Raw genomic sequence first — 16,891 nt, forward strand, 5'->3', positions numbered from 1 at the left:
AATGACTCTTCTATTCAATTGTACTCTTGTATTTTATTGCATGGATTTGAATAGCTGTAGAGAAACTACAATTCAGATGAGTTCAGTCCTCCCAGAGAGCAGAGATGATAGAAGATTCTGATGGCACCGATGACTTATTGAGTGTCCCCCGTGGTTTAATCCCGGATCAGCACAAATATACTGCATTCAGGCCAAAACTATTTGGGAACAATCTCTTGTCATCCACCCAAACATCAATATTAGAAGCATATTCATTCAAGAACACAAAGAACATACTTATATTAAACTAGAGGTACATTTTAGAGGAAGAAAAGTATGCTTGATTTACCAGTAGAGGTGTGGTGCTTTAAAAAATATAAGAGGTGACCAACTGTAGTGAGTAACTGACTGAGCAACCATTACAAACTGTAGTATTGTGGTATTCTAGAAATAGTTCTAAAGCGAGTGATATTATAATCGATCCAAAAGGAACTGGCGATTGTCAAGTCTCCAGTTGAAAAGTTTTCAAAGTGTACATATCGCAATATGGCTAGCGAATTATATTTTCCACCCCTTATGCATAGGTCAAATATCCAAATGCAATATGCAGTCAATCCAGTGACATCTTTGAGCCTAGAATGATGCCACCATCTACAGGTTAGGTGAAGAACTGCAATCAGGGGTTGACATGGCGGACACCGAGGGATCAATATGTGAATGTGTTTCCATTAAATTCAAATAAGGTAAAGAAAAGACATACACAACCAACCAAAAACTCTGCTCCCTTTTGAACTAGGTAGACCAGCCACGTAATAAAACAAAATGTCCCCCTTTTGACTCATAAAATTGTCTCTCAACTTAAGTAACTTGGTCACTCAACTATTAATGAAATAAAAGGCAATGACAAAAGACCAGCGACATTGTACTGTACCTGACAAATAGTATCCCCATCATCCATGTATACCCCTCTCATCTCATCCAAAACATTGGACACAAGGATATGGGTTCTAATGTTATACATATGGTATTTATACTATATTCATATATAATTATAAAAAAATAAATACATTTAAACAAATGCAAATTATTTTGTAATAGGTAAAATACCAAGGGGAAAATATTACCACCCACATATATGGATCCATTGAGCTATTCATGTGTAGGATTAGCTAAAAAACATTATCTCCTCTGCTAATTTTAATCTGTAATCTGAAAGCCACTGAATTGTTGTGTAGTACAGCGCTGTGTAAATACTTCATCTCCAGCCCTTGATGTGTTAGGCTGAGCAAACATAACTGCTAACACTGTCACTGTGTCACAGTGCGAGAGCAGCAAAGTACAAATAGATGCTGATGATTCATGTTGGCAATGGAACCCAACCCCACCCCTCGCCACACTTGGCTTTACCAAATTTTTGAGAGAAATGTGCACAACTATGTCAGTATATCTTGTAAAAAGTTATATGAAACCATATCTTTTGTAATCATTTGTTTTTTAGGCTTTTTGCATGTTTGTCCTTTTTTTAGTTTTTTTTTACAAATCTTTGTATAATCTTCTTACATATAACAAAAAATAAGCACCCCTCAACAAAATAAAAATCTCATGCATAAGTTATGTCCCCCCACTTACATTTTTGGGTTATCCTCTTTAAAAATCTGTATACACATTTTTTTCATTTTCTTCAACAGAACATTTTTGTACATTTTTTGTCATCATTTGTCTCTTTTATTCTTTTTTTTATAATTATTTTCTTCCTTGAAATTAACTCGCAGCAGTTTCAGGTATTGCTCCTCAGGTCCACTGGTTTCAGGCACCTTCACCAATGTCCCTCCCAACCACTAGAGGGCAGCACAGCAAGTTGTGTAGGTGCTGGATGTGGCTCTGTTGCTGGGCAATGTGTTTATGTTCAGGAAGCAAATGAACACATCCTTCATGATTTTTTTTCCTTTCTGTCCAGGTCCAAGAACTAGGCCCCCATTTTTTTCTCATATTTGTTTTCTTTCTTTTTTTGTTCTTTTTCAGCTATAAAAAGATGTCCCCTTAAGAGCTTGAAACAAGAATTATCCTTATTACTACTAACAACCTCCCGAGATTGGAGATCTGGCAGCAGATATAAGGACAGTCAGGCAGTTAGTGAGAAGGGGACAGGGGGCGGGGCCCTATCTGCAGAGGTCTTCCTGCGTCGCATCACGCTGGGGTTTCCTCTTCTTGCCGTTGCCCTGGTGATGTGGCTTGTTGCTCTGGTGGCTTTTGCTATTGGATGAAGAGCTCTGCTGGCCACGGTTGTTCTTACTGGTGGAACGTGATGAGCGGCCCTGGAGAACCACACAGACAGACACCTTGTTAGATCCCTTACAGGCAACCTGTAGTGAAATAGTAGTGAAAACTATAAAGAGTTCACATCAAGTCACAAGCCGTTTCCATTGCAAGATGTGTTGATATTTGACAATGAACGTTCTTTTTGAGTGCTTCATAGTCCAACGGCAGAAAGGAAGAACGCCCTTTTAGAGAGCCACTGCATGAAGCTGTTCCATCCCTACCTTGCCGCCCTTGTTGTTTCCAGTAGGAGTGCTGGAAGAGTGGCTCTGTGCTCTGTGATTGGCCACACTGGCTGAGGTGTCTCTGTTGGCAACGTTGCCCCGACCAGGCAGCTGCTTGGCTGTCTTACAGGGGGTCCCGTCAGACTCCTGCGGACGAGACAACAAACAGTCGGGTCAGAAGTTTAGGAAGAGCAATTTGCATGCCGTCAGCTCTTGTACATTTGTGTGTTTCTATGAGTGAATGTGTGTGTGTGTGTGTTTTGCAAAGCCGGTCTGCGCTACTCACAGCGTCACTGGAGCTGGAGGCGGTGGAGGAGGAGGGGCACAGAGGGGAGGAGGAGGGGGAGGAGCGTGACGAGGGGGCCGGGGAAGAGGAGACGGAAGAGGTCTTGCTCCGCGGCGTGGGCGGCAGTACCACCACTTCCTCTGAGAGGTTATTGTTGCATTCATCGAGCTGCTGAGGCTCCACCAGCAGGGTGACATCATTTCCTGCAGCAAAAGTAAATGGAAACACAGAGGTGTGAAGAGACACAAAATATGCAGTACTGCATGTAATTAGGTTCTACCTCAGAAAGGCCTATGATAAACTATGACCACTACTGTTACTACAGACAGCTACTGTCTGTAGATTGGGGCCCCAAAACACATACCATTGAGGGCAGGGTCGTTCTGAGACTGGGGCCCCCACTCCTTGCTGATCCATTCCCTGTACTCATTCACTTCCTGGGTCACTCGGATTATTCGTCCAAGTATACTGGAGGTAGAAAGATCGGGGAGAGTTCAGTAAATGTACACACTTTACAGGTTAATCCCATAGCCATGCTTGTGGTAAAAGGGTCTTTGCGCGCCCTCACCTCTCGGCCTCGTTGTTGGGGTAGTGTTTGGCGATGGGCGACACGGCGTGGCTCAGCACCACGTAGGCGTAGTCGAACGCCTGCTTCACTTGCATGGCGCCGTACGAGCTGCGGCCCACGTCGTTCTCTGAGGGGGAGCAGGGGGAACACGCCGCTTTACTGCACTGTTGTAAAACACCCTGCCACCTTTGACTTTAATGGATGTGGCTTCTTTTTTTTTTTATCCCTCAAAACTTTCCCCATTTAACACGCCAATGTTTCCTGTCGTAAAAGAAAAAGGGAAATAAAAGACACAGACTCCTACTGGTCTGATGGATCCAGCTAAGACAATTCACTACAATACATCATGCCAGACCGACTACACATAAGTCCCCCCCTAACATAGAGGCCCAAGCGCTCACCTGGTTGGAGGGGGTCTTCAATGTAGAGCATGGAGGGCCTGTATCCGTCCATCATGCTCTTCTGGACCTCATCCTTGGCCACGTAGCAGCCTCCATCCTTGATGCGGATGCCCGTCTTCAGGTAGTTGAAGTGTCGTCCATACAGCTCAAAGAACTCGATGAGGAGGACGCCCATGTTGGTGTTGGGGCTGCACACGTCTTCCCTGTAGTGGAGCTGAACGACACAGGACATGATGTCAGACATTACACTGGGGGGTGAACAACTCGTTTTACTTATGTGTATGAGAGAGACGTAGAGAGATTAGATTACTAGTTCTCTACAAAGACGAGAGAAAATCCAGAGTGAGAAAGGCCCAGATTTACCATAGCACAGACTAAGGTCATATGGGGGGGTGTATTGGAGGTGAAACACATATAAGCTGGGTTTGGGTTAGAGGTTTGAGTGGGCTCACCTGCAGGAAGCTGACAGCCATGAGGAAGAGGCTGTAGGAGCCAATCCCTCCAGTGAACACCTCGTTCAGGTCCCTCTGCAGTAGGAACTGCTTCAGCACCAGCACCAGGTATGGGAGAACCGGGTACTTCTACAAGGAGGATGGGGGGATAAGAACTGGTGTGAGCAGAAGCACAGCTGTATCTGAAGGAGTTATAGCACCCCCTAGGGGCAAATTACTATTTGAGAATGAGCATAATAACTGATACCAACTGCGTTCAGAATACTCCCATCAAGCCTTTTTTGCTTTGCTATTCACCTGGAACAGTTGAACTCACCTCTTTGAACTCTTTAATGAGTCGGGCGGCTCTAACGCCACTCTTTACGTTGAAGCTGATGTCCACTTTCACCTCAGTGTAAGAGTCTGTCAGCTTGATGATAGGCACCTGGTAGTGGCAGGGATTAGCACTGTCATTTATACACGACACAAAAACATTCTCAAAACCAACACACACACACCCACACACACACACCCACTGTGCCTACCGTGGCCTTGTCCAACACTTTGACAGAGTTCTCATCGGCTATGTTTCTCTTTCGGAGAGCCTCCTCCAGGGTCCAGAGGGGCAAGGTCTCCCACCTCCCGAACACAACCAGGTCGATGTCACTGGGGGTGGGGGGGGGGTCACAGGTCAGGAAATAGTACTACATGTCACAACCTCAATACAGAGCTCCCTCTCACACGCACACACAGAGCTTAAACCCACTAATCCAGCATCCGCAGTTTCACGTCAAGAGACCAGTAATCCACGTGACACATTAGTGCCAGCGTGTGTATGACGTTAGATAAGGTTCTCTCAGAAACAAGGTTCAAAACATGCCCAGGCAGGGATACATTTACCACAGTCTTAACCCTCCCCCCAAAAACTAAGTCAAATGATTACAAAATGGGGCCAGTAAACACTATTCTCTCCACGACCACAAAGCACTTGAGCCCAGCTCAGTGTGCTCCAAGGCCACTTTACATCAACAGTATAGGAGGAGAGATTAAGATAACTGGTCACTTAATGAACTTATCAGGAGCAAGCCAGAAAATCAATCGAGGTTACCTTGTTGGCAGATACAGTCCGGTGCTAAAGCTCCCAAATACTTGGACCTGTGGGGGGGGAACACAAACAAACACACACACACACACACACACACACACACACACACACACACACAGAGGTCCCAACAAGTCAATTAATCATTTATCTCATTGGCATCATGCATAGAATGAATTTACAACCTGCCGTGACATGTCACTCAAAGGTCAGCACAAAAACAACTTATAATTTCAGGTATTGAAGGAAACGACTCTCCTGACATTTAGTTGTGTCATGAAAAAACTTGTCTCCTCACATTTAGTTGTGTCAGGAAAAAAACTTTTTCCAAAACTGAAGCCAGTCATTGTGTTTTAATGTCAGCTTTCATTTATTTCCTGTAGAAAGCACACGCTTTCAACCTGTTTGTCAAGTTTCACAGTTATAATGACTTGGTAACCAGTAATTGCTCCTTCAAAAAGGGAGGAGATAGGATCAGAGCAACAAAAAAAAAAAACTGCAAAAAAAAAAATCATAGGACTAGGAGTACCTTTAACAACCTCAATCAGTACACTCCCCTCAAATCGTGGGAAAGTCATTTTGTATTTCAAATTAGGCTCCCGACCAATTTGCAACGGGAATCCTCATTACGCTGTTCAGATGAGGGGCAAGGCTCAGTCTGAGAGGGGCAGAAAATAGCTCTAAGCCCTAAACCTGCCGTTATGTTCCATGAAGCACCAGCACCCGCCTTTCCTCGACTGGCAGGATAAATCCTCCAATCAGATTAGTCGAGGCATGTGATGAGGACATAAAACAAAAGGCGGGCTGAGGGGGGAGGGCGACGCCGCCGCTACACAGTCTTGGTTGACCTGTGTGAACTCTGGCAGGTGCTTAGTCAAGAGATGCAGAGAGAGACTGGTCCCAAACGGTCCTCCTGCAGTTGAACTAAACTACACTGGCCGGAGGTGAGATCACCCTATGGGCGACAGGTAGAGTGTTTACGAGTTAACGGCTTGTGAGCTCCCCGGTGTCTGGGAGCCCAGGATTAGTACTGTCCTGTCTGAGTGGCTATCACAGGGTATCAGACAGCTGCTGCCTCAGGCCTGCGCTCTGGCCTTGGTTCATAGAGCCAAAGCAGAAGGCTGGATCCTGCCTCTCCAACAGTTTGTTAAGCTAGTACAGTATATACACACACATACACCTATCAGAAGGCTCAAAGTCACAGGGAATAAGGACAGTTGTTAAGCTACAAGTATAAACACACACCTATCAGAAGGCTCAAAGTCACAGGGAATAGGACACCTGGGCACTGTTGATTAGAGGGCCTAAATATAACGGTGGAAAGCAGATAAGAGTGGACGGGACAAGATCCACGTCGGTACCCGGCTAACCCGTTGACGAGACTCAATCGGGGGGGGGGGGTCGATTCAGAGCAGCGATCTTGCCCATGTCATCCCTGGGCTTTACCTCAGCGCTGGGCCACAGGTCGTGGATGACACCCTTGATCCTGTCCACCACCTCCAGCCTCATTCTCTCCTCCTCCGGCCGCGGGGAGATGTACGCGTAGAAGTCAGTGATCTCCTCGTGAAGCCTGGCAGGGCATATGGGAGGAAGACAAAACAAAATAAATGCGCAGTCAGGGGAGAGGAGTATGGGGTGGACAAAGGCAACCATTGTATGGATGATATCAGAGGATTTTTTTGACAATGGAAACTGTGTTTTGTGTTTTCTTGCATGAGCGCGTATTGCATTTCATCTTGCTAAACAGCCCACAAGAGATAATTATCTACATGCCCTACATTGCACTTGTGATGGGAGTGCTCTCAATACAATGTTCATCTCACAGCTCTGTGATAGGTTACGAAATGCAACGCATGAACATGCAAACTAGCTTAATTCCCTTGGGATAGCTGAGCTAAATAGCATCTTGACAGTCAACTGTGTTTAATTTGTTTTCATCAACATGTCAAGGAATTATTATCTGTGACCTTCAATCCAATGAATGGTTCAAAAACATTGTTAAGTGTGTTTGACCTGAAGCATTTCAACAATTAAGCGACAGTTTCCTATAACACTTGGATTTAACCTGAACCTACAGACAATCTAAAGACACAGCTAAACTCAAATAAAGATGAAATACACTTGTCATACACTCAGAACCAGATGATCAGTTTGGCTTTAATCCCTAAAACCTGTTCAGACGTCTTAAAGTAACACCATATCGGTTTGACAAGCCTGGGCGACGGCCAAATATCTAATGACGCTACTAAAACATTTTAAGCTGCCACTGACAAGCTTATAAATGAATATTAGCAAGGCATTACCATCGATTTAGTTTGCCTAGATATTTTGGCTGATGGGGTCAACTTGGCCCTGCCTGGGCAGGGTGGCCTGCTATGCCTGCCAGGGCTGAGGTTGGCACGATCCAGGGTGCCGTGCCCCAGTACCTGTCTGACGATGTGTCACACCATGGCCACTGGAACAAACTCTGGGTTCTCAGTGGGGCTGGGACTTGTCAGCAACCAGCCAGTCAACCAGGCAGTGTGTCTAATACAGATCATGTATATGCACACATACTTATTGTGTGTTCACACAGCTGATCCATAAGATTAAGGCCTACATGCGCAACATTCTCTCACATACACACACACACACACACACACATTTCAAACATGTCATACAGCTCAAGATCCCCCCCCCCCCTCCACACACACACACACACACACGCATGTCAGCTGCCTGATGCCATCCACACCTTTGACCAGGGCAATACGCAACTTTGTTCCGCAATCTGCCGGCTGACTCCTGAACGTTGTAGATAGCGCGTGGTAGAAGGGACAGGTGTGGGGGCACTGAAAGAGGAGGAGGGCCCAGCCAGTCAGAGGCCACAGGGCCTAACGACACGCTGAGCCACCAGGGTCACCAGGCTCTCAGGGTCCAAGGTACAGTCACAACCACGAGGAAAAAGGTCATAATATAGTCGTCTAAGGGCATTCATGTAACCCAGTAAAAAGCTAGAGAACCTCCATGAATAAGAGGTCTATAATTTCTCTGCCAGGCATCTGTATGTCAGGACGGCAGAGCAGAGATCAGGTGTGTTATCAGGTGATGGTGGTGAACACCTTGGTTAGCTGGAACACAGCAGAGCAGGTGAACACCTTGGTTAGCTGGAACACAGCAGAGCAGGTGAACACCTTGGTTAGCTGGGACACAGCAGAGCAGGTGAACACCTTGGTTAGCTGGAACACAGCAGAGCAGGTGAACACTTTGGTTAGCTGGAACACAGCAGAGCAGGTGAACACCTTGGTTAGCTGGAACACAGCAGAGCAGGTGAACACCTTGGTTAGCTGGGACACAGCAGAGCAGGTGAACACCTTGGTTAGCTGGAACACAGCAGAGCAGGTGAACACTTTGGTTAGCTGGAACACAGCAGAGCAGGTGAACACCTTGGTTAGCTGGAACACAGCAGAGCAGGTGAACACCTTGGTTAGCTGGAACACAGCAGAGCAGGTGAACACCTTGGTTAGCTGGAACACAGCAGAGCAGGTGAACACCTTGGTTAGCTGGAACACAGCAGAGCAGGTGAACACCTTGGTTAGCTGGAAGACAGCAGAGCAGGTGAACACCTTGGTTAGCTGGAACACAGCAGAGCAGGTGAACACCTTGGTTAGCTGGAAGACAGCAGAGCAGGTGAACACCTTGGTTAGCTGGAACACAGCAGAGCAGGTGAACACCTTGGTTAGCTGGAACACAGCAGAGCAGGCCACTCCTCGTTGCCCACTGTCTCGGCCCTGACGAGTCGCACATTCACGGCACACCCACACGCACACAGAAAGAAAAACAAAGCCAAAACATGCATGCACAAAAACAAGGCTACGGGTCACAGAAAAACGAATTAAAATAGACGTACAAAACATGAAAAAAACAAGACGTACAAAAAAACACACACTGTGCCTCAGTCTTGCAACACCACTTCCTTTGGCCTTTCTCTTAAGAAACAAATAAAAAGGTTGAGAAAGGGAGAAAAAAAAAAAAAAAAAAAGAACTCGACATTTACAAACGGTAGTTACAAACTGCCAGCCAGAGGGAAACCTGTGAGGAAGACCAACTACTATCTGACGGCTGTCCTTTCTGTCACCCTGACAATCCTTGTGTGCGCGCGTGTGTTTTATATAACACACCGTCTTGGCGTGACAACACTACAGCCAGGGCTCCTCAGCACACCTGGGGGTTATGGTTGATGTGTTACCCAAGTAACACTCAACCAGCGTGGGAAGAAATGGTAAGTGTAGCAAAACCGAGGTGTACGTTGATTATTGGGGGGAAACTGCAATTTTCTCTGCCTTACGTCTTTGAGTTAGAGTACAGTCGCATCAAGGTTACATCCATCTACACCTTGACCAGGGTGTAAAGCAGCATCTAACACCACGCTCACCAGTCTGTCAGGATTACCTCCCCCTCGCCCCGCAATCAGGAGCAGAAAGAAGACCCCCCCCCCCCCCTTTTCATATTCAATGCCACATGTCCCTTAGGGAGTGAAACCTGCTTTGCAAACGCTGGTCATGCAACAGCACCACACTGTAGGTGTGCCAGACATGCCTGTGTGAAACAGCAGGCTCTTTCTACTCCCAGAAACATGGCAGGCGTACGGCACCACTCTCCTTTGCTGTCAAATAGGTGGGCTATTACGCAGCAGCCATGCCGGGTAGGGGCGGTAGACGGGGTAGTGCTGAGGGGAATAGAGGGGACGGGGACAGGGGGGGTGGCGGGTCACTCGTGTGTGAGATGAGGTCGTCACGACATATACCAGGCGCTTTCTCTTCCCCCTTCCTGTCTCTATTTTTCTCTTTCTGGTGGTCACTCAGTCATGAGAACAGGAGCACACACCCACTGGCACTGCAGCATGCATCCACATAGACATGTGTGCATTCTGAGACAGACACACACACACACACACACACACACACACGCACACGCACTGCAGAGGCAACCTGACAGCATTCATCACACCCAGCACCACTGCAACAAAGACTGCAACGTGAACACACCCCAGAGTCAACACAGATAGGGCTGCAGCGGACACACGCCTAAGTCACTCCAGCTGGGTCTGCAACAATAGAGGACAGGGGGGGGGGGCAGGTTGGGGGGGGGCAGGTTAGACTGGCTGTCTGCCACAGGAGCTTGAGACAAACTCCTGAAGACTCTCTTTCTCGCTTTCATTTCATTTTTTGTTCACACACACACCATCGTCCAATCAAACTTATCAGTTACACGTCCAGACACAATGACTGATGTGTTGCTAATATCAGGGGAAATCACCTGGTACAAAGCCCTCCTCAAATTGAGAAGTGATGGCGATAGCAATTTAATTTCCAGGTGCTCCGTCTAGAACTGTGATAACTGCTTCCTCTCAGTGGCCGTCTAAAGAAACAGTTCTACATTCAATTTCAGCCCACCATCAGTCAGACTGTTCTATCCTGCTAGGTTTCGTTTCCCAGTGCAGGCTGCAGCCCAGTCTGTTCTGTTTGTGAGTGTTTGCTTGTGCGTTTGCTTGTGTGTGTGCTTGTGTGGGTGTGCCTGTGTGTAAGTGCGTGCGTGTGAGAGACAGAGCAAGGGTTTCGTTTCAGGGTAAAAGGCTGAGCCAGGTTGCCTCGTCACCCAGGGAACAGCATTAAACTGTGTGTGTGAGATGGGGGGAGGGGAGTGGCCTCCACAAAGGACATGTGACCAAATTCCGCCCTGGTAAGCCCCGCCTTTTGGGTTACATTACAGGCAGGCCTGCACCTGCCAGAGAAACACAAAGACCCTTGGCACCTTCTATCAGATAATCTGCCTGCATTTATCATATGAAAATGATATAATCCGCTTGGAGCCCGCCTTCCAGAGGGCTGAGCTGGATCATCTCAATGTTAAGGCCAGAGAGGAGGAGGTGGAGTCGGCCAAAACCATTTAGGAGCCACAAGACGGTTTCTGCTGGATAAAACAACAGGCACATTTCTGCAAGGCAAGGCAAGGCGAGCGACAGCACTAAACAAGTGCAAGTGAGCTTTGAAGCAGGAGTGTGGGGGTGCAGCGCTGAAACGGTTTGGTGTGGTGAAAAGGGAGGGGAATCTGCTAGGTGAGAGAGAGGAGGTAGCTGTTGCAGTGAGACTGAATGAATGAGCCCCTCTTTATTTATCAAGCCGTCAGATGTGCCGCCTCGGTACAAAGGTGTTTGAGCCAGTGTGCATGTGTCTCCGTTTATAACCCGGCTATAATAAATAAATAAAAAGGTCTTTAAAAAAAAAAAGGACTGAGCAAATGATGACTTTCTACATGTTTGTTTTTTTCTCTCTTTTTTTTCGGACCCCCTACTAGGCATGTCCTCCTAGCTAGTGGAGCGTGCCTCGAGGACCCAGCTATAAATATGACAGAAAGGGATCAGGGACACAAATAACAGGGTGCTGTACCACCACGCACATGTTTCAGTGCACCAGTGGCACCTTCACATGGCGCCGGTCCCCTTCGCTTCACGTGCCTCGACCACCACTGTGCTGTAAACCTCCCAGGTCATAGCTTATTAGGGCCGTGGTGCTGGCGGCAGTACAGTAGGCAGCATTTTCCAAAGTAAATATAGGGTCCTGCTCCCCCCTCACTGCTGTTGCTGCGTGACAAAGCAGCGAGCCGTGCAACAGCACATCACTGCCACCACACTGAGGAAAAGAGGTCAACCACAAGCGGGCGAGCCACGAAGGTGTCCATGTCTCAGAGATGGCCAATTCATTAATGTTTCATCAAAGTACTTCAGCAGGTCCCAGACTGGTTAGGCTACCGTGACAAAAAAAATGGGTTCAGGTTTCATTGATAAGTAACTGTAAGAGAAGACCACACAACAGAGCAGGATCTTTGCTCGTAGTACGAGCCGACTCTTTGGCCTAACACCCAAACTATCTGGCAATGACACGGCTGTGTCCAAAAATCTTGTGTTTATTGCTGTAGTAAAAAAAAGGTTCTGAGAGTTCTGCATGGTGGAAAACCATCTGAAGTAGATGAAGAATCTACAACTGACATCAGACTGTCTGTCGTTCAGTGATGAGGTGTCCTCTTCTGATGCTGAGAGAGGATCTAGGCCTGCAGGATCAAGAAATCCCCAAGTTGAAACACACTACTGACAGATGGTCCAATGTAGGTCTGGTCTACTGAGATCAAAAAGAGGAAACTGACAAGTGTTAATCAATGAGTTTCACCCCCACTATAATTAGCCTACAAACGATGTAGGCTATAAACTGCAGTGCAGACACACAGCGAACGGTTTGCCACTTGCAATTTAGCATAGCTCAGTCTCAGCTTTTATATTAGAGAGTGAGCCACTAAAAATAGAAGATGTAGGATATGTGAGAGGCATGACAGGGGCCTGTTGGAAGTACTGTGTTGAATACATGGTTGCAACAAACGAGTTCCTCAATAACATAAAAAAAAATGGAATCCAACAATCACAATCACTAACATGCGACTCTCCAGGGAACATCGACCACATCATATCTGCAATTTTTTTCTCCTATTTATCCAAGCCTTAAAGCTGAACTTGATCATTAGAGAGGCCCTCTATTCCAGTACTCCCCCTTTCACATGGGACGAGCGAGAAGTTATGGTAGTGTAATGTTACACAAAATCCCCCAAATTGCCTAACTCTCCAACTAAAATCCTGTTTCCTGTGTTGTTCGCTGACTTGTCTGCATAGTCTTCAACGATAGCGATTGGATATGAGAAGGGGGGTGGGGTGGGGCATTCCTCCTCAGTACACGTGGGAGGACTGAGTTACAGAGGGTTCCCCACACGTGATCCAAGGGGGGTCTGGTTTACCATCCATGCAAATCTCTGCTCAGGTCTACAACAATTGGCTTGTAGCCAGGGAGTGAGCAAAAGGGAGACTGTGTGTGTGTGTGTGACAAAGAGAGAGACAGAGAGAGATGGGGGGGGGGGGTGAAAGAGAGAGAAGTAAATGTGAGAGAGGGGTGAAAGAGAAAGACATCTCTCTCACACTCAGACACAAGCCACCAAGCTGACAAGGGAGCTCAGCCACAGAGGTGATGTGTGGGAGCTGGGAGCTATAGAGGAATCGTCATAAATCTCTCAAGTGGCGGTGCTATATAACCATGAGCCAATGTGGCTCACCAGTTTGACATTAGCAACGTGCTTCTATGGTCTGCACCACCAATCCAACACGCGGACCCCTGGTCCCACTGAGAGATGACACAATACACAACTAAAAACAGCTGTTGGTCACAAAGAAAAAAAAATGCCTAGCAAAAAGATTTCAGAAAATAAATTGAGTTGAACAGAAGTGTGCTTCAGAGTAGAAGATGGGGTTTGTAGGCCAAAAAAAAAAAAAAAACTAAAATTGCTTAAATACCTAAAGACAGTTTCAAGTACTGGTAGGTCACAAGGTGAGTGGTAATTCGACAGTCTTAAAAGAGAGCAGATTCGTTTTGGGAGCTTTCTTTTCAAAAGAGAAAAATAGATGCCACGTTATGATTTCACGTTATCTCCCACATAAGTCACAAACTTTTCAGGTTTCAAAAGAACACAAAAGATTAAATTCTGCTTCAAAACAATGCAGCCTCTAGTAAAAAGCCTATTTTTATTCTGGCTGTTGTACTAGACGAGAGAATAAGAGGTGGCAGAACTCCCCAGCTACTCTTGCATCTGATTGGTCAACAGCTCCATGTGACATCATAGCAAAGGAGCTCAAGTTTCCTTCAAGTGGAGGGGCTGGGTTTGTTTTGGGCGAGCAAAGCCAGGACATGCTCAGCATGCGCTGCATGTAAACACAGATCCCCTTCCAGTGAGAGGCTGGACCTTCTGGGGCTTTTAAACAACCAGTCCAGAAAGACTGCACACACACACATACGCCCAGTCCCTTCATTCTCGCCCCAGCAACTAAGAATGGTGACTCACTTACAGAAAAAAGAAAAACACATTTCCCATCGTCTGACTTTTTCTACACCCATCTCATTGTGAATATCATGGTGATTGTACGAAAGTACAATTTTAATAGTTTACGCCCCAAGGTGTCACATGCAAAGACAAATGTATTTGGATGTAAAGGGGTTCCTATTAGCTTGCTTCCCAACTTTTCCCGACTTTTGGGAGAATCACAATGAATTGTTCACAGCTCATAGTCAAAGGCTTAAACACTTCTTTGCATATTGCAAATTGACAGATGGTCTTTTATTTGGCAATTGCGATCAACATTTGGTCAGTTTATTAGCAAGCTAGCTAGCTAATACATCTTGGCACTGTGAACTGAAAATAAATAGTGAGACTGAGAGCCTGGTTGCGACTGATCCAGGCTGTATGGCTAAGGACGGGGGGGTATTAGTGTAGCTAATCACTTAGGAATGTCCTTCTGCAAACAGTGTGCTTCAATATTACTATAAATGAGGATCCAGCCAAAGACTTTGCTCCAGGGCTCTATACATGCTGCTAGTCTACGCATGTCAGGCACAGGAGAGAAGGAGAGAGAAAACCACACACACACACACAGCACATTCACTTCCACACCTTTAAAAATGCTTTTTAAACTTAACAACCCACCCTTTTCTCTAGTGTCAAGTAGGAATAACAGGCTTTCCAAAAATGGCTCATCATTGACATTGATGATTAGGCTAGCTATGTTTGTGAAATTTATGGCTTTGAAAATGTATAGAAATTGTTTTGTTTTTTAAACGAGCAGTCTTAGAAACTAAGATAGTGTTATTTTTGGAAGAACTCATTTCAACATACATCTCTCCCCCCAAAAATGAAGCCATCTCTACTAGTCAAAACAAATGACAACCATTGTGAACAGCCCTGATTTAAAGTATTATGCCTGCAGCCAAGGGTCTACAGACTGGATACTGTTCACAATCAGGTGTCTAACACAGGTGGGGATAGTTTAAACTGTAGCTACATCATACTGACCACATAGTTGGTAACAACAGGTATCTCTTAGGAGATGTTTCCTGGGATTGTTTGTACATGGCCATTGCAAACTTTTAATTAGAATTGATTAGTATTTTGAACAGGTTATTTGATGACTACCACATTTCTGGATTAAGGAATTTTCACACAGTCAAAGGTGGAAGTGAAAAGTTATTGCCGTTCTGCAATCTAGTTATTGCCGTTCTGGAGAGTGGACAGGTGCCTGTGTTATCTGACACGCGGACATATCATGGTTATAAACAATGTGGCTCGTCTATGTCATGTATATAGTTTGATAAAGACGGTTATTATAATATTAACTGAGAATGACAAGCTGTAGCACATTGTAAGGGCGTCACAAATCGTGACGGCTCGTGACGGTCAAATGGCAAGCCAAATATGGATACATGCTGGCCTAACCGTGTAGGAATTTGTATGAGCCAACGACACTAATCTGATGTATGACTCTCTTGCTCCATAACTTCAGCTAGCTACAGAGTAATATCTGTAAGCAGCTAAAGACGCTTAAACTGTGGATATGTTTGTAATAGTTGCAGGTGATAAGGAAACTGAGTTAAGTCTTACCCAACAATTCCGTCTGAGTAGTTCCTGACTTTCCATGGCGTACCCGTGAAACTAGCACAGCCCCCAGTCTGGTCAGAACCGATGCTGCCACTGTGCAAGAGACTGCTATTGAATCCAAAAGTGCTAGCCTTGTTGTCTCTTTTCCTTTTGTTGGGGTGTCCTGCGTTGTCCGGAACCCCTCTCCAGACCACAGCGACCCCACTACCCACTTGGCCCCCTCGTCCGCCGCCCCTCCCCGCAGCTCGGTTGTTGTGGTTGTTGTTGCTTTCCAATGGTATAAAGTCTCGTTGTTCCACTACATCACTGTCTCCCGTCGAGTTCGACATTCCCTGACTCCTGGGTTCACTGTTGGTGACGCCTGAGTTGACAGCACCGTTTTTGTTGGAGATTATCGTACCCGATGCCCCGTTGATGTTCAATTTTGGACTCGTCGAACTTGTCGTGCTAGGAGTACCCGTGCTATAGTTGTTATTTACGTGGAAATTACCCAATCCTTGTGTAGTTTCCCAAATCTGCACCCACAGGCTGTTAGCTGGTCCGCGTTGTTCAGGCTGAAACCAAGCGATTCTTGGATCCATCAAACGGCACTGCAGGCACACTGCCCCGAGCAAGGCTCTGCTCGTGTGAAGCTAGACAGGTAGCCTAGCCTCAAAACGCTAGCTAGCTAAGATTTAGCAGCTAACTCGTTTGCTTCGTTATTACAGGTTGCTATACAATATATTTTACGTGTGGTGGATCTCCATATATTTAAATGAAAACCATCTGCTACGAAGGTGACGAGACGCTGTGCGATGTGTTCAAGGTAGAGCTGTTCGCAAAGTTCGGATTCTAGAATGGAGGAAACGTGCGGCCGTTGCCTATCGAAACGATTCTGACCCTTTCCTCCTGATCGTGGGTCCCTCAATGGCGGACCACACAGTGACACTGCGCAGGCTCGCACTGACAGAAAGGAGGATTTAAACAGGGCGGAGAAATAGTTGTTACGCAAGAGGAGAACATCTTGTTACTTGTTACGTAACAATAGGCAATTGATAAATTTTCAGACGTAAATAACTATACATCGAAAAAACTTATTTTC

The 16,891-nt window shown here is 46.1% G+C and overlaps 1 protein-coding gene across 1 annotated transcript; it reads right to left on the reverse strand.

Moving 5' to 3' along the window:
* Positions 1-8: 8 nt before the first annotated feature.
* Positions 9-16,726, reverse strand: tent4b (terminal nucleotidyltransferase 4B). Its single transcript, XM_084681610.1, has 12 exons — positions 15,814-16,726; positions 6,754-6,877; positions 5,314-5,360; positions 4,751-4,871; positions 4,543-4,650; positions 4,227-4,355; positions 3,775-3,988; positions 3,374-3,500; positions 3,170-3,273; positions 2,806-3,008; positions 2,520-2,666; positions 9-2,294 (listed from the first exon to the last, which is right to left on the reverse strand). Exons 1-12 carry the CDS (start codon positions 16,389-16,391, stop codon positions 2,139-2,141), a joined length of 2,058 nt encoding a protein of 685 aa, XP_084537736.1. The 5' UTR covers positions 16,392-16,726; the 3' UTR covers positions 9-2,138.
* Between the last annotated feature and the right edge of the window lie 165 nt (positions 16,727-16,891).

The sequence above is a fragment of the Hypomesus nipponensis genome, chromosome 19 (assembly GCF_054491055.1).
Source record: "Hypomesus nipponensis isolate SF chromosome 19, ASM5449105v1, whole genome shotgun sequence".
NCBI classification, from domain to species: domain Eukaryota; kingdom Metazoa; phylum Chordata; class Actinopteri; order Osmeriformes; family Osmeridae; genus Hypomesus; species Hypomesus nipponensis.